At 43.0% G+C, this 18,478-nt stretch overlaps 2 protein-coding genes across 2 annotated transcripts in view; one reads left to right on the forward strand and one right to left on the reverse strand.

Annotated features, from left to right (window-relative positions):
- TTF2 (transcription termination factor 2) overlaps positions 1 to 1,563 on the forward strand; it is a 37,397-nt gene extending 35,834 nt beyond the window's left edge. The window contains exon 23 of the mRNA XM_045546914.1: positions 507 to 1,563. Coding sequence (XP_045402870.1) covers positions 507 to 651 — 145 coding nt within the window. The 3' untranslated portion in view covers positions 652 to 1,563. The remainder of the gene's footprint in view (positions 1 to 506) is intronic.
- Positions 1,564 to 9,461: 7,898 nt separating this feature from the next.
- On the reverse strand, positions 9,462 to 18,297 carry TRIM45 (tripartite motif containing 45). The gene is made up of 6 exons (XM_045546917.1): positions 17,493 to 18,297; positions 15,108 to 15,841; positions 13,668 to 13,797; positions 12,929 to 13,043; positions 10,605 to 10,731; positions 9,462 to 9,737 (listed from the first exon to the last, which is right to left on the reverse strand). Exons 1-6 carry the CDS (start codon positions 17,978 to 17,980, stop codon positions 9,589 to 9,591), a joined length of 1,743 nt encoding a protein of 580 aa, XP_045402873.1. The 5' UTR covers positions 17,981 to 18,297; the 3' UTR covers positions 9,462 to 9,588.
- Between the last annotated feature and the right edge of the window lie 181 nt (positions 18,298 to 18,478).

The following is an 18,478-nucleotide window of genomic DNA, read 5'->3' on the forward strand; positions in this document are numbered from 1 at the left end:
GCATAGTACATGGTCTACAGCAAGTTCGTAATCAGTATGTGTTGAATGAGTAAATGAATGACAACAGGGGCATTTCCTTGGTTTGAAAAACCTGTTTGCCGTGTGAATTATCCAAGAAATTGGGCACTCTGTACTTCAACTAGCACACATATACCTAGCAGAAACCTGATAACTTTTACAGCCTTCTGAGCTTATCAAGATGAAGTTTTTGGGGTGAAAGCTGGATCTCTATATTTTTTTAAGATAGGGATATCTTTCACTTATTTGGAGTTTTCTCAATTACCTTGGCCTCAGAAAGAACTAAAAAGTCAATTTGAGTCACATCATTTCAAATGAACATATATTTAGTCAAGGTTGTTTGGATCCCCTAAATATAGGGTTCTTAACCAAACCTAAGAAAACGTAAAGGAAGAAATCTCATTACAAACTAAAGCAAAATAGAAGTTTGAATATGTTATTAGATAAGCTGCTTTGGGTTTTTAATAGTTTGCTTATTTGTTTTTTAGATTTGTTTGTGAGGGAACAGTAGAAGAGAAGATCTTGCACCTCCAAGAAAAAAAGAAGTATTTGGCCAAACAGGTTCTATCAGGATCTGGAGAATCTGTCACGAAGCTTACCTTGGCTGACCTCAGAGTCCTTTTTGGCATCTAACCTCCTGTTTATAAGGGCTCAGCATAATGCCACTGCTGGTTTATATTAGGATCTGGGAATCAGCACCTAACCATCGAGCTCTGTTCTTGGCATTCCATTTCACCGTCAAGCCTTATGACCTCCTCAAAATGAGGCGTAATCTTATCCCTGGAACTGAGGATGGGTTGTGTTAACCAATTGGTTAATCAGTCAATGTTAATCAGCTTATTTAATGAGCGTCATGGAAGCCAATCTATTATTTCAGATAAAGGAAAATAATTTAAAGTTAGATGATTTTGGAATCTGCCTGCACAACTCAGGCAGATTTGTGCATAAGCTTCAGTAAAGCTCAAAAAGTCTTGTGTTGCATTTCTCTCCTCAGCTGAGGGGAGAACCAGTGTTATAACCAGGCTCCATCCATCCTGTCTCTTCTTGCCAGTGAGACAGCTCCTGTAACCATCTCTTTATGGGCAGAGCAGAGAGTAGATCCCTGCAGCTGGCCATTCCTCTGCAGTTGTGTCTGGGTCCAGGCAGATCTTCCTCTCTAGCTTAAGATCAAGGAGATGTTTTGTACATAAACAGATATTTAGTATCTGTATCATTATATTGCTTAGTATCAGTATGGCATTTAATATTGGCACCATTGTATCATTTAGTAGTATATCACTGTCAGTGTGTCTGTGTCATTTGGTATTGGTTATCACTCTATCATTTGGTATCATTGTATCATTTAGTATTTCTATCATATCATGTATTTGTGTCATAATTTAATATTAGTGTTTTACGGTATTTATATTTTAAAAATTTACAGTATTTGTTGCATTTAGTATCATTGTTTCATTTAGCATTTGTAGCATTTAGTATTCGTACCATTGTATCATCTAGTATTTGTATTATTATTGGTATGATCTAATAAATACATGTTTGACAGTGTAGCAGAGATAATGTCATGTGTTCACCAAATACCATTTCCTTTTGCTTCTGAACACCCAGAGAGAGATTACATTTCCCAGTCTTTGCTGCAGTTAGACAGGGTTCATATTACTGAGTTCTAGTCAATGGAATGTGGAAAAAAGTGATGTAAGTTGTCTCTAGGTTGTCCTCTAAAACTTTCCAAATAGTTCTTCATGCTGTTTCTTCTCTTCTCAGCCTACTGGATGCAGAGGAACTGATGGAAGACTACAAGCCCTAGGGATTGGTGAAGCCACTAATCAGGGGTTCTTAGCTTAGTTTTTGGCCATGGACCCTTTTAGCAGACTAGTAAAGCCTCAGTCCCTGAATGGCTCTGTGGAACAAAGCCTTCTGCACGTGCACTCCCCTCCATCCCACTCACCCACATAGGACTATGACATGATCAAGAAATAATTTTTTTTAAGCCACTGAGATTTGGGGGTTGTTTATAGCAATTAGTACACTGACTAATGCAAACACTTAAGACTTTTATACTTTAGGAAACTTTCAGATTTCCTTCTTCTCATTAACAGTTGTTTCTAAAACACTTACTCTGCTAATTTCTGTTGGAAAGAATCATAGTTCTTCCTATACAGAAATATTTCTAGCCTGGGCAGCATAGCAAGACCCTGTCTCTACAAAAAATAAAAAAATTAATCGGGTGTGATGGTGCACACCCAAAGTCCCAGCTACTCAGGAGGCTGAGGTGGGAGGAACACTTGAGCCCAAGAGTTTGAGGCTGCAGTCAGCTGTGATCTCTCCAGTGTACTCCAGCCACAGTGTGGACTGAAGCACTGGAAGCTGTTTAAACAAAGGTTCCCTCTAACAAGATCTAAAGCCTGATTGTAGGCTAGCAAAGCCACCTAATTATGTCTTGGGTAGGTGTTCCCGTAACAGTGAGATGCTGTTGGTGTGATGTGGATGCAGAAATGTTGGAACTGTATGGAGTATACCAAATATGCATTCTTAAATCCTAGCCCCGGGATGAAAATGTCTCATTAGGAATTAATATAAGTGGCATTCTGGTGTCTATCTCAGGCTCATGTGCATTTTAGTTAGTGTGAGTCAATTTCTTAGTCTGGGTATGGGAAGGTGGGTCTGCACCCTCTGGCAATGGGCAGCATCCCACAGAGCAGTGGTCTCATCGAGGTGCTGCACTGAGTCCCACCAGTGACACCCAGCCTTCTTTTATGTGACCCCGCTGATGCTGGAGTTTCTTTTTTCATCTGCCTGCCTGTCGCGTCAGATCGGGCATGGATGATATGAGGTAATAAGTGCTTTGTAAACCATGAAGGGCCACACAAGTGCTAGTGCTATTGCTGTGGGACAGGGTCTGGGGACGTGAGAATAAAGCAGCAGCACAAGTGCAGCTGAAGGACCCAGATGGCAAACGTCTGTCGCCAAAGCACAATATTCCTGAGCACCAAGTTTACAAGGTATTTCTTATGTGACAGAATTGCCTTCGTGGAAGGTTTATAGGTTGACTGTTCTTTAATTGTGCTAATGAAACAAGAGCATCATGCATGCCATGGCGGGGTGGAATCCTGGGCCTTCAGAAACCTGATCAAGGACGCCTGTTGCCATATAGTCATTATGAACAGCAGTAGGTAGGATTGTTTCTTTCTGGGACATGACCCCTTCCTCTTATAACCGTGTGTGTTAATTTAGTGTGACTATTTACAAATACTGAGTTGTTTCCTCTAATTGTCTATTACTCAATGAAGTGGCTTTTAGCAGGGCTCTAAGGTAAAGCCAGATTCTCCTGCACTAATAGAATAATCATGGGAACACCAGTGCTCAATGTGGCCTTTCTCGTCTGAAATCTGGATGTTTACTACAATCCCTTGAGACAACTGGATTTACAAAGTGGGATATTGTACTGCTATTTGTTAAATAGCATCTAACCCTAGGAAAGGGCAGGAAGCATTAAAAAGCATATCTGTATGCACAAAGAGAATTATAATAGAAATTTTAAATTCCTAGACATATATGGTAAACTAAAATGTTTTCATAAATAAAAATGAAATTAGGGTCAGCCATAGTGAGAATTATAGGAGTCAGTAGCTAGGGGCTGGAGATGGAAATGAAAAATAGCCTATCCCCTGGGGAGGGAATGGGGGGGAAGGTATGTAGCCACACAGTTTTTACTGTCTTGAATCCTTTTTACCCAGATTCCATAGCCAAATCCTGGTGTAGGCAGAGATGATGTATGAAAGGAAGGACAAGGAGAATATCTGTATTGCTTAGTTATTCACATATTAATTAAACAATAAAGGCCAGGTGCAGTGGCTCACGCTTGTAATCCTAGCATTTTGGGAGGCTGAGGCTGGAGGATCACTTGAGGCCAGGAGTTTGAGACCAGCCTGAGTAGCATAGTGAGAGCCTGTGTCTACAAAAAAAAAAAATAGAAAAATCAGCTGGGCATGGTGGTACACACCTATGGTCCCTGCTACTCAGGAGACTAAGGCAAGAGGATCGCTTGAGCTCAGGAGTTGGCGGTTGCAGTGAGCTGTGATGATGCCACTGCACTCCAGCCTGGGCAACAGAGCAAGACCCTGTCTCAGAAAAAAAAACAGTGCCACTATGGTGAGGTCTGTGCAGCTGGAAGGGCTTATAACAGGGATTTGACCGAGTCAGGGAAGATCTTTGAGGAAGTGATGAAGGAATTGAAATCAATGAGTAGGAGCTAATAAGGCCAAGAGTGAAGTGCCTCTTCCTTTACTGTATCCTGCTTCTAATTAGCATTCACTTCATCAAACCATCTCTTAATTGAGCCAAACCTAACATACAGGTATACATCCTCTGGAGTGAAGTTGAGGAACCATTGCACTTCAGAGATGAGAGAGCAGGTGTGCTGACAGATATATGTGTATGTTTCTTATCTAAGATGGCCAAGATGTTTATCCTGTTACAACATCCCAGAGGACTGAGACTCTCATGTGTGGCTCTTTTTTCTTACCTGTAACACCAGAGGCATGACTTACGTCATAATGCTGCATCTTGTTGATGATTCAGTGCTCGCAACTCAGAGATGATTTCTGAAGCACTTTGTTACATTGGGAACAATCCCTAAATCCTCCAACTCTTTTTTTCCTCACCTTGGAGTCTTGGGCTCTGTAGATCACTTTGACTTTGCCAGGTCTTTGGGCTGGCAGGGCAGTTTATTAAATTGGGTTTGGACTACATTGTGGTGCAGGCCAAGGAACACCCCCTCACCACCACCACCCATGTAAACTTTAAATATTTTTAACAGAATTGTTACCATTGATATTGCTTTAAAGGCTAAGGCATTAGCAGAACCTAGATATCTTAATGAAATTTTCTACTGCAATATAACTTCATCCACATGGAGTTGTCCAATTACTGAAACCTTTCCCACCAAAAGAATTGGTAAGTTTTTTATCCTCAGTTCTGAAATCTGATTCATTAAAAGACATATAGGGAAAGATGATATAATACAACAGACTTCATGGTAAGCAATTCCCTAGATGTCTGAGGTAATTGGAAAATTCAAGGCTGGTCCCTCGATAGCATATAATATATCCAACAGGTTTGAGAGAAGGCTGAGATTTTTTTCCCCAAATGGTATTTGGCTAAATAACAAATATTGGGGTTTGGGAGAAGGGAAGTCTGGCTTTAAAAACAGATACCAAGGAATCCAAACTAAAAATTGTACCAATTAGATCTTTATTCATTCATCAACTATTAAGCCTTTGTCATGTGCCAGAGAACTGTCCTTCATGGGGACAATGTATGTTACTGTCAAGTCTCTGCCCTCAAAGAGCGTTCAGAGTAGTATGAGAGCACAGACAATAAACAGAATGCTCGTACACATGAGACGGTGATGAAGCCGAGTCAGGGTGACATGGAGCCCTGGGGTGGGGAGTTGCTATTTTCTCCAGGGTAGTTAGGGATCTCTCTAATAGGGTGATATTTGACACTGGAACAGAAACCTGAAGAAAATGAGGGAGTGCCTCATGAAGGCATCTGTGAGAAGAGCAGATGTGGGGCAGTGATCACAAAGGCCCAAGACACAGTGCTTGGAGACTTTCAGGAGTGCCAGGCAGGCCAGTTTGGCTGGAATAGAATGTTGGAGGGGGGTGGGTAGGAAATCAGAGAAGAGCAGGGATCTGGATCCTGCACGGTCTTCCGTGCTGATGTGAAGACACACTTTTGTTCTGAGTGAGATGGGAGGCCATTGGAGAGTGCTGAGCAGAATGACATGAGCCAACATTTGAAAAGGCTCTCTATTGAGTGGAGAGTATACTGTAAGGGAGTATGGGTGGAAACAGACTAGTTAGAAGGCTGTTGCAAAACACCGGCTGAGAAATCTTTTTTTTTAATTTCAGAATATTATGGGGGTATAAACGTTTTGGTTACATGAATTACTTTTATACAGTTTGAGTCAAAGTTATAAGTGTGTCCATTACCCCTTAGGTGTTCATTGTACCCCTTAGGTGTGAATTTACCCATCCCCCCCACACCTGCTTGATTTCCATTGAATTTTACTACCATATGTACATGAGTGTTGATCATTTAGTTCCAATTTAATAGTGAATACATGTGGTGTTTGTATTTCCATTGTAGCGATACTTCACTTAGGAGGGTGGTCTCCAGTTCCATCCAGGTTGTTATAAAAGGTATTAGTTCACCATTTTTTTTATGGCTGAGTAATACTCCATGGTATACTTACGCCACATTTTATTAATCCACTCATGTATTGGTGGGCACTTGGGTTGTTTCCATATCTTTGCAATTGTGAATTGTGCTGCTATAAAGATTCGAGTGCAAGGGTCTTTTTTATAAAATGTCTTTTTTTCCTTTGGGTAAATACCCAGTAGTGGGATTGCTGGATCAAATAGTAGGTCTACTTTTAGTTCTTTGAGGTATCTCTGTACTACTTTCCATAGAGGTTGTACTAGTTTGCAGTCCCACCAACAGTGTCTAAGTGTTCCTTTCTCTCCACATCCACACCAGCATCTGTTGTTTTGGGGACTTTTTGATACGAGCCATTGTCACTGGAATTAGGTGATATCTCATTGTAGTTTTCATTTGCTTGATATCTTAGACCAGGATGGTAGGAGTGAAGGTAGAGAACAGTGGCCAGCAGATATACAGGCATACCTCAGAGATGATGTGGATTCAATTCCAGACTACCACAATAAAGGAGTATCTCAATAAAGTGAGTCACGTGATACTTTTGGTTTTCCAGTGCATACAAAAATTACGTTTACACTATACTGTAGTCTATCAAGTATGCAATAGCATTATATCTGGAAAAGGTGTATATACCTTAATTTAAAAGTAATTTATTACTAGAAAATGCTGACACAAAGATATGAAGTGAGCACACGCTGTTGGAAAAATAGCACAGATAGAGTTGCTTGACACAGGATTGCCACAAATGTTCAATTTGTAAAAATCGCATATCTGGGAGGTGCAATAATGCAAAGCACAATGGAATGAGGTGTGCCTGTATATGAAGGTGGGGCTGATGGGATTCAACACTGGATTGGATGTGTTGTATGAGAGAAGAGTCAAAGATGTTTCCAAGGCCATTGTCTCAACCAACTGTAAGAACAGACTTGTACTTTTCCTTTTGAAGAGATGGACAAGACTGCAGGAGAAGCAGTTTGGTGGTGGTAGGCAAGTGGGAAGTGGGGTTTGAAAATTGGAAGTCTATTTTCGATATCTTAAATCTGAGGTGCCTATTATTCATACAAGAAGAGATGTTAAGTGAGCTATTGCAGGGGTCCCCAACTGATGGTGAGTCATGTAATTATTTCATCATATATTATAATATCATAATAATAGAAAAAGAGTGCACAATAAACATAATGCACTTTCATCATCTCGAAACCATCCCCCGGCTTCCCTGGTCCATAGAAAAACTGTCTTTCATGAAAGTCCTTGATGCCAAAAAGGTTGGGGACCGCTGAGCTATTGGATCTGGAGGTAAATTTGGGAGTTATCAGTGGTATTTAAAGTCATGAGAGGGTCATTTAGGGAGTGGGGGAAAGATATTAATAGAAACGTAAGAACGGATCCTTGGTACTCTCCCATGTGTAGAGAACCAGAAGATAGGGCAGAACTAGCAAAGGAGACTGAGAAGGAACAGCCAGTGAGACAGGAGAAGTAAGAAGAATGATGCCACATAAACCAAATGAAGAAACTGTGTCATGGAGGGGAAAGTGATCAACTGTGTTAAATAGGTCAAATGTGCAGAGGCTGCAGTTGGAATCAAGGACTAGGGTATGTGCGGCTAAGGTAGGGGAAAAAGAACATTGGGGAACTGATCACAGAACTAAGAAATCTATGTGGCTACTCCCAAGATTGATAAGCAGTAGTACTGGGGTGACAGCAAGCTCAGTGCTATAATCTTCAAGGAATGAAGGGGAAAAGGGGGAGGATGATTTGGGGTCAGTAGATGGCTGAACCATAGAGGAACAGCAAATTATATAGTTTACAGGCATAAACTCTAAGACTAGCCTGTTTTAGAAAACTAAGGATAATAGTCTAGAACAGGGTTTTTCAACAGTGGCACTACTGACATTTGGGACTGGACAATTCTTTGTTTCGGGAAGCTGTCCTGAGTGTTGTAAAATATTTAGCAGTATCCTTGACCTCTACCCACTAGATGCTAGTAGCACACTACACAGCCCCAGTATTGGCAACCAAATATGTCTCCAAGACTCTGCAGATGTCCTTTGGGGGCAAAACCACTCCCAGTTGAGAATCACCGATCTCAGTGAGGAACTAGGACACCTACCTGATCTCTGGGCTCAGTGATAGAAGAAGTGAGGAAGAGCAAATAGCTAATAATTTGAGAGGGTGACTAGGGCAGCAGTGTCTTCTGGGAAGATCATATTTGGGTTAGAGAAAGAAGCTGAAGGGAATATTTCCAGGAAAGGGTGATGAGATGGGTAATATCTTAGTAGTTATAGCTACAGTGCAGCCCATGCCTGTCAGGCTCAAGGAGGAAATGTATTCCACAAGGACCTGACAGTCAGCATCTGATTACTTCACTGCCTTCGCCTGACCCAATTCACCACTCAAATGAGTCACCCACTTAAGGGTTCTTACAATGCAGATTTCAATAATTATATTTAATACATGCTGAGTTTATTGCTGTATAAGAAATCAAGAGTCCCAGAAGAACACACAAAATTATACAGTGAAGACCTTGGCAGCGCTGAAGCACTGGCACTGTGTACATCTTCGCCCCAGAATTCTCTAACAAGCAAGCAGGCATGCTGTAAGAGTCAGTTTCCAGTTAAGTTTCTAGCTATGTAGACAAAAGTGAAGTCTACTCTCTAGAAAACAAAGAGGTAGGAGGAGGGTGAAAGTATCTAGAGTATCTGGCATGAGTAGAACTGCAAAAAATGTCTGAGGTTCTATTTCAACACCACCCCCTTCATTAACTTTCTATGTGTATGCCCCTGACCAAAGAGTAATCTTCCAGGTTTAGGCTAGAGGATGAACTTGGCATAGAGAAGGAAGAGGGGGATCCCCACAGAAACAGCAAGATCACATGTAAATGGTCACAAACATGTATAGTAAACCCACCAAAATTGTGCTAACAAAAAGTGGATAGGATCAAAGGAGGTTTTTATTCTTTGAAGGAAATATCTAAATAATATGCAGCTCAGGAAAAAATAAAAACGATCATAATATATCAGAAAATAAGGAGTTAAACAACCCCTATGATTTCTAAGTTCCAAGGCACAGATACCACCATACCCGCACCAAAAAGAAAGGAGCTCCTATGGTGTAGAAAGAACGTCGCCAACCTACCTTTAAGAGAAGTGTAGTGGTGGTCTTTTGTGCTCAATCACCCACAAGTACAATAAGTGAGAAACTCACAAAAAAGCACTTTAATGTAAGATAAGGCACTTTGTTTTTAATTTTATCAGTTTCTTCAGAATTAATCAAGGTCTGGGGTCCTCTGGTAATCTGAAGCGGTGCTGGCTACAGCTTTAACAGGCTGAGCGTGTCCCCAGGAAACCCTCAGAGTGCCACGGTCCTAAGTAGACTCCTGGCTGTGCTCTGCCCACCTACCCATGTGCATTCAGACTTCTCGTTAAACTTCCCGCAGCATGACCAGTGGGGGCGACCTGGGTGGCCTTTGTGTCCATGGCCACAGCCTAGGTACCCACCTGCATGGTACAGAGAAGAGAGGGAGAAATAACTATCAGAGTGGAGTCCAGCAGTTACCATGGAAATTAAACCTCCTGGCAACATTCCGACTCATGGGAGTGAAAATATCTAAGAAGAACCTGGCAAGAGGAACAAGCTATCTGACTCCTCTGTAGTCAGGAGGACTCTCAAGACCGATCACAGAAAATCAACTCATGTTAGCCAAGCCTCCAAGAATGGCACAGTGTTAAAATTGGCTACCTGAAGGAGAAGAACTAGTTTGGACTTTAACTGTAAAATGATTGAAATAAAATAGAAGAGTAGATTGGTGAACATTAAAAAAAAAAAAAGGTACATCCTGAAGTGTTTCTACAGAAGGGTACAATAGCCTATTTTATGGCCCACCATTAAAGCAAGGATATAATGGAATAATTTTTAAAAAATAATTAGATCCTTTGCCTGAGCTGACCCTCCTCTCTGCCCCACAAAATAATTGGTTTAATCATCCATTTCCCCAGCCATGCCTCCTTTGGAATTTATTTAAAATTTTAAAAGGAATAAGATGGGTCTACATTTTTCACACTGCTCAGGCTGCTGGAAAGGGTACAGAGTGAAATTAAGAATCCCACAGAGACACACAGTGGTCATGGGATTGACGAAGTGTTATCAAAACTAAAAACACTCGGAACTTTTACAGCTGCCATTTCCATTCTGAATAAGGAAGCTTTAAGTGAAACTTGTAGAACAGAGGTATCTCTATACACAGACTACTTCCTAGAAACAGAGCCTGAGTCCATATAGCTAGTGGCTGTGTGGCAGTGGAAGGGCCACGATTTGATTCCAACTGCTGGCAGACAGGCCCAGAGGGCACTGCCTTTGCTCCTTACCTGGCATGGTGCCTCCACAGGCACAGCGAGCAGTTTTCTGGCCCCCACTGGAGCAGAAGGTGCAGCAGTGAAATATGCCTGGGTGTAGGCGGTGCTTTCTCCTGACCGTCACAGTGAATGGAGAGCCCTGCAGTGTTCAGACCCAGAGCAAAGAACAGCACTTTGTGAGTCAACAGGATGTGCTGAGCATCACTAAGTGCTACAGGAGACTAAGGTGCAGGGCTCGAGGACCAGGAGGGAGGGACAAGGACAACAGGAGAGAAACAGATTAGAGGACAAGAATCTTGCTCAGCAGGGTGGAAGCAGATACAAATGCAGTGAAAGAATCCAGGAGTCTGTACAGCCCTTCTACCATGCTTCTCACCACAGATGCCAATGATTCAATACGGGCACTGATCTTTTCCATGTGGCTGAACTCTCCAGACACTGACTAGGGTCATACAGAGTGGGCTCCATTTCCAGTGACATCTGTATTAGCTGGGGCTTGTTCTGGCAGGATGGTAGAAAAAGCAGCAGCCCATGCCACAATAAGCATAAGCTTTTCTTAATGGATTTGCCTTACTCCAGCCTTGGGTGAAGTGAAAGCATGTATATCATTTGACACATTAGTAATCTCAATTTTTGCTTTCATGTGAAGGACTTTGGTCCCTAGGACTGTCAATCTCAATTCTTAAGGAATCTCTGGGCCCAGTGATAGAAGAAGTAAGGAAGAGCAAATAGCTAATAATTTGAGAGGGTGACCAGGGCAGCAGTGTCTTCTGGGAAGACCATATTTGAGTTAGAGAAAGAAGCTGAAGGAAATATTTCCAGGAAAGGGTGACAATATGGGTAAGATCAAATTAATAGAATGTTGTGAACTCAAGGCTAGGACATCCTGTGGGCCTCCCTCTAATTTCTCAGCCAAGTGCCTCTTCTCTTCACACATATCCTCTTTCCTTCCACCCCTCTATCCTGGACATGGCATACCTGTTTACCCTGCCACTTATTCTGAGACTGTGAAGATATATGGAAGGGAGAAAGGTTAAGTGTGTGTGGCTAATAATTCTCAAATCAGTAACTCCCGCTTGCCCCCTCCTTTCCTTCAAGGATAACTTTCATTTTCTAATTTCTACCCTATGTTAAACAAAAAGTATTTAATAAGTGTTGCAATGTGCCTATCTCTATGTGAGAACCATATAGTTTGAGAAAGCACAAAGTAGAAAGCCTGGCACCTTAGAAGCCTTTCAGATGTTAAATTTCCTCTCCTTTTAGTCTCCAATCTATTTAAAAAAACAATTTGGAGTTCAAAGAAATGGGTTCAAATTCCAATTTTGCTACAGAGTTACTATGTATTGTGGCAAGTTTGGTCTCTCAGTCTCACTGGACAATGATCCCTATGCCTCAGTGGTTTTGAAGAAAATTGAAATAATGTATGCAAAAATACTTAACCTGTTCTTGACATACTGTATTTAGGTTAGCAATAAGTGGCTATTGAATATGAGTTTCCTAGTGTATAGACCACAAACCTAACATATCATGATGCTGTATAGTATTTTATTGTCCCATCAGTGTTAATTTCTGACTACTCCAATGTCAGCAGAGAGATTCTGCTGGGCATGTATTACCAAATTTTTAAAAATTCATAATCTCTAAACCAGAAAGTGCTATGCTTGTTTGTGAAGGAAAGTGTTATACTTACTTGTGTTATATTTGCTTGTTTGTTATACTTGTTTGTAGTAACCATGTAACATGGTAACAATGTAACATGGTGACATGTCATAACCATGGTAACTGGTTTGTGTTATACTTGTTTATAGTAACCATGGTAACAGATAAGCATACATGCAAAATAGAGAATTACATGGGCAGATGGTTAGGCAGATAGATGACTGGTCAGTTGAGAGGAAGGGGTGTAACCCTCCCAGTTGTGTTCTAGTAAGTCCATGTCTGGTCATAGTCTGGACAAAGCTGGAAAATCCTAAGCTAGATTGTATTTCTTGAATGTGTATGCTTATCTGCTGATGGACTGCCCCCTTGATCAAGGCATCTTCCCCAAATTAATTCTAACAAACCAAGTGGGAGAATGATAAAGTATAAGCATAACTGCCAGAGTGTGAAATAGGGACAGAGAGTTCATATGGTCACTAATATCCTCTAGTAAGCATAAGAGCAGCAAACTCTGGGCAGCTTCTAAAGTGAAGAGAAGAAACAAAAGAGAATCCCAGTCAGTCTCTCTATACAGCTGATCCTATGAGAAATGTCTCCAGATCCTAAAATGACAGCACCCTGGGGAGGGGGACAGGGAGAAAGGAGCTCAGGGAAGCACACGCATAGGTCTTACTCACCTGCACATGCTGCTCTTTGATGCAGACCCACACAGTATAGATCCCAGGTTCCTTGGGGGTATAGGAAACACAGTACGTCCCATCCTTATTATCCTGGACCATCGTTCTCACTGGACTGAATGGAGATAAGAGTTAAAAACCACTCACTCCCACAAACCTGGTTCAGTTGCTACTTCTTTAGAATGTAGTGAACTCTAAACCATTCCATTCAATATTAATTTTAAGTGTCCCCAAACAGAGTGCTTCTTCCATTTGCCTCACAAGTTAATTTTGCAACAGAAGGTGAGCAGCATAAATCCTAATTTACTCTGACATTTGGACAAATTTCCTTATTGTGTTCTTTTCAGCGGGCTTCGGTTGAACCCTCTTGCTCTTTGTTGTCCCTCCGTACTCCAATTCCAGAGAAATATAATAAATTTGCCCCTGGCACAATTTAGTAGCAAAGGGGGACTGAATTTTGAGAAGGGCACCGTTCAATCTTACACAGAAGACTTTTTAGTCCTCTCCAAAGCTTGAGATGATGAGAGTCTGAGGGGCAGACCATACCTTTGAGAGAGAATTGAATATACGTATAAAACTCACACAAGAAAACACATTTGGTCCAACTGGTCATATCACATATTTTCATAGGATCACAGAGAGGCAAGATGAAACACTGCAGTTAACATCTCCAATATCTCAAAGGAATTCATGTTTCCAGTTTTCTGTTACCCATAACACCTAATTGTGGCATACAAACCTGTCTTTCTTATCTTTAGGGACAACAGCGACTTGAACGTTGTCTCCTCCCCTGCCCATGCTCTCTCCCATGGCATCCTTACAAAGCAGGGTGAAAGAGGCAGTCTGTTTCTCCAGGGCTTTGTGGAGATCTGCAAAAGATAAATGTGCAATCCTCACCTCAAAGGCAAACTGCATGACTACAGCAGCCCCAGATCAGGTACCACCTTGCTTTTTCTCTTCAGAACAAAAGGTTGTGCTTCCTGTTTATTGTAACCACCCTGCTCTCTTTCTTTGCTTTTCCCCTACCTCCCAGAGAATACCTCTTGGGAATCCCTCCTGGTGAACCTGGTTCTCTCTCAGCCAGCAGCTGCTCTTGGGTCACACAGGATCCTGGACCCTAACTTCAGCCCTAAGGAAGCTTGGAAAATACTCAGGATTGACCTAGGTATTTGGAGAAGAAAATCCCAAGATCCTGTGAGAGAGGCTAGTCACCCCAAAACTAACCTCTCGAAGCTCCAGATCCTGCTGGAATAGGCAGGGGGTATAGCTGACCAGCTTAGACTCTCTGTGTTGTGAGATCCTCTGCAACTCAGTGGCTCATGCCAGGGTGTTGGGAGAACATCCAGTAGCTACCCAGCCCCTAGTCCAACATTCAGGCAAAACAGGGTTTCTTCACCTGGGGTTCATGTACTTTTATGAGGTCTGTGGAAAGGCTTATGAAGGGTCTAAGAATCTCATGAAATTGTATGACCAGGTTAGTGGGTGTTTCTAGGGGAGAGAACATTCTTAAGGGGATCTGTGACTTCCAAACAGTTAAGAATTCCTGTGCCAGAGTCAAGATGGTTGTAGGATACAATCTTCCTGTCAGGATTGATCTACGAAATATGTTTGAATAACATGCTTCCTTTAGAAATAGAACACTGGTCAAAAGAAGCCATTTTTTTTTCCTACTTAATGAAACACCTACCATATCCTTTTAAATGCCAATACAGTTTATGTGAGCCAAAAAGAACACAGAAGAAAGGAAACCGTAATCTTGTCTTGTTTATTCCTCTGAACCCCCCTTCACAACTTGATCCAGGCAATCTGGGGCCTGCCATGCTCCTCTGGGCAGGCAGGATTTTGCCCTGCCCTACTCATTGCTAATCTCCTATAGGCACTGTCTCTGTTCTGTCATCTGATAGAAACAAAGCATGATCCTTGAGTATGTCGGTAGTTGCCACTTTTCTGACCTGGAAAAGGGTCAAGCCTCACCCTTGAATTGAATATTAAGTGTACCCTGACTAGAACAAATCAGAAAGGAAAAGATCACTGCCTTTTAGATCAGTATGTCTCCCCCACCCCACCCCAGGTAAACTCGTCAGTAGGGGAGTGCTTCCTAGCTGAACAAGCCGCAAACCTTTAAATACCATGTCCCTATCCACGGCCCTTTCAAGGCCCATGGCAATTGTCTTCCTACCTTCTCCTTGAAGGACACATTTGGCTGGATCAACCTCTTTGGTATTAATAGTCCCATAAACTTCATAGCCGTGGCACAGGCCTGCTTTCTCCTTGGGAGAGAAGCATATCTTATCGTTTACTCTGGGACGGGCACTATATTCGACTTCGTTCAGCTTCCTGAGCCGGTCTACTACCACCCCCTTGGTGATGAGGATCTCCAAGTCTGAGCCGCTGGTCAGCAAGTGCTCAGTGAACTCCACTCCAGTGCGCATGTCTGCCAGCAGCTGTTCCAGTTGTGCCTTCTGCAGCTGCAGGGAGTTCTCCTTGTGGACCCGTATGTCTTCCAGCTGCTTCAGCAGCTTGTCCCGATGCTCCTTGATAGCTTTGATGTAGCCTTCTGAGAATGTTCGGACATCAGCTGCCACTGCCTCTACTCGCTCCTGGAGGGCACTGTTCATCCTCTTGATCTGATCCAGAGCTTCCTCCAGGGCCTCCACATGGGGCTGTGTGCCTTTGAGGAGCTCCCGCACGGAGTCCCCATGCTTATGGATGACATTGCTGGTGAAGTCGCAGGGATGCTCCCGATGTTCCCCCACCACACAATCGCGGCACACCGGCCGGTCACAGAGCTCACAGAACAGCCTCAGCTCCTCCGCAGGATGAGCAGGACACAGGATGGGCTTCCCAATCTGGCTGTAGCCTTTCAAGTCTTTTAGGTCCACCATTGTATGGTGAGTTGTTTTCCTCTGCCGTCTAGGGGCAAACAGAGTCAGGAACAGGAAATAAGGGAATAATTCTGGTTGGGAAACAGTTTAGCAGAGAGGTTTTAGGAGCAGAGGCTCTGAAATTAAACAAATTTGAGTTCAATTAATTGCTCTAACCTCTAATTGCATGATCCTCTCTGATTCCAGTTCCTTGTTGGTACAGTGGGGACAATACTTATCTGAAAGGGCTGTTGTATAGAACAGAATTATAATAGACTAGGGTCCTGGCCTGGTATATGCCTTTGCAAAACATTGCAACACTAAGACTACATGCTAGAATTTTCCTCAAAGAGTTAATTTGGCAAGTTTATACAAGACCTAAGGCAAGATAGAGGTGAGAGCACAGTGGAAAATCAGCACGAAGAGACAGAAACTGGGCCAGATGGCACAGCAATAAACTCTAAGCAATTAAAGAGCAGCTAGCTGGCAATGACAAAAAGTCTCATCCAGCTTGCATCTAAGAATTTGGTAAAACATTTCCATTGACTAGTATCTACATCACCCAAGTCAGCAGGCTAGAATTTCCCTCCAGAGTCATCAACATTATTAGAAAGAGTGAAATCAATGGTCAGTAGAATCAAAGCTCTCTTTTTCAATTCCCCTTTTCTGTAGTGCTTTAGAGATTCAGGCAAATCCCTAGGAAACTATGGTGACTGTTTAGAGTCCCCTCATTAGCATTACATCAACTTGAAGCTTATATGCCTATTCTGGCATCAGAACAGTGGTTGCAGAGAAAATAGAGTCAGCTGTTTAGCTGGCAGCAAGACAGTCATAGGGTCTATCACATAATTATGAGCTAAAAATAGAAAGACTGTAGACTACTAACTTGTTCTGTTGGTGAGGTCATAAAACAAATGGAAGTCAGAACCTAATAACTATTTTAGGCTAATCCTAAAACCATGGTCATTTACTATTCTGATGTCCTGAAATGGCATAGGGGAGAATAAGAAGGGACAAAGAGTGATCCATCTGACAAACTACTCACCAAATGCCATAAAAGACATAATCTGCACCCCAGTTAACTCCTACCAGCTGACCTCATCAAGACCCAGAATAATTCTAGGGTGCAAGGCAAAGACTAAGGTGAGGTCCAATCAGTACCTGTACTAGGAAGGCAGCATGGGTTAGTAGAAAGAGCACAGAATGTAGTCAGATGATCTGAATTTAATACTCTGTTCTGTTACACATGTACCCAATTATGGGACCTTGGTAAATTATTGCTGAGCTTCAGAGTCTTCAATTAATAAACGAGTGAAAACAGTGCTTGCTTTTCTAAGAGTTGCAATGACCAAATGAGATCAAGAACAGGATCTATGCTATTATAGTCATACTCCTGTTTCTCCAGCAGCAAGTAAAATTACTCACTACACAAATGATTGATGATCGCAGCAAACTGTGAATGTACTTTGTAATCTGAAAAGGACTATGCAGATATTTATTGCTGCTATTACTACAGGTATTAGGCTGACCAGGTTAACGATTGTTCTGGAGTATTTGCAGTTGCATCATATACTGCTCTTTGACCTTTGATGGTATTTGAAAAGGGCTTTCCTTTCCATCTGCACACCAAGGGATTTCTGTCTTGACACCTCTTTGTTCTCTGCTCTTAAACCACACCAAGTTGGGTATCCCATCTTTACCTATGAGCCTGGCAGCAGAAGTGGCAGAGATTGGCTTTGCAGGTCTGACACCTCTTCTCTACTTCCCTGTCGCTGCACAGGTCACACACCAGGCCCTGGCCTTCCCCACGCAGACTCTCCAGCATCACATCATTCATGGCCAGGTGGTCTATGGTTAAAGCCTTCACTCCACCCATGGGCAGGTCCACCTGAGCATCACATACCGGGCAGAGGATGCTGATCTGCGGCTGCAGACTGCATGGCTTGAGTTCCTGGAATATTGACCCCTCAGAGCTTGTGTCAGAGTCTCCCCCTCGCATATCCATTACTGAGAAGGGTTCCAGCTGCTCCAGACAAGTGGTGCAAACCGTGTGCAAACAAGGCAAGAGCCTGGGGGCTTTGAAAAGCCCCATGCATAAAGGGCAGTGAGTCTTGCCTGAGTTCCCAAGTGCAGTCCCACTGGGGACTTTGCTCACAAAGCCCAGCAGCAGCTTCCTGTTTTCTGACATATTCCCCACGTTTGTGCCCAGGATCAGAAAAGGTCCCAGGCAGTTCTATGAGGAAGTAGCAGGTGATTAAGCCCACCCAAAGAGAAAGTTTCCAGAACTTGAGCAAAGACCATGAGGACTCTCTTGTTGGCAAATTAAAAGGCAACCGAGAAGAAGAGGATTCCTCAAAGGAACCACCTCGGAATTTACTCACAAGGGCCCCCTCCTTTCCACTGCATCCCATACCAGACACACCACGCCCTCCTCTGCCCCCCAAGGGCTAATACTGCCACCAACTCCTTGACCCTTGCACCTCCCACACCCTCCACTGCCACCCCCCTCCCGCCCCACTCTCCCGTGCCCGACACGCGCCAAGCGCCACCCCTGGTCCCCGGCGATGAGGTAGGGAGCCGTCCCGCTCCTTCCTTCGGCGGAGGGCGCGCGCCGAGCACGGGAGCTACGAGGCCCTCGCCGGGTTTGCGGCGGTCACCGCCTCCCCGCGCTCCGCCCAGGATGCCA

This window comes from Lemur catta, chromosome 3 (assembly GCF_020740605.2).
Source record: "Lemur catta isolate mLemCat1 chromosome 3, mLemCat1.pri, whole genome shotgun sequence".
NCBI lineage: Eukaryota > Metazoa > Chordata > Mammalia > Primates > Lemuridae > Lemur > Lemur catta.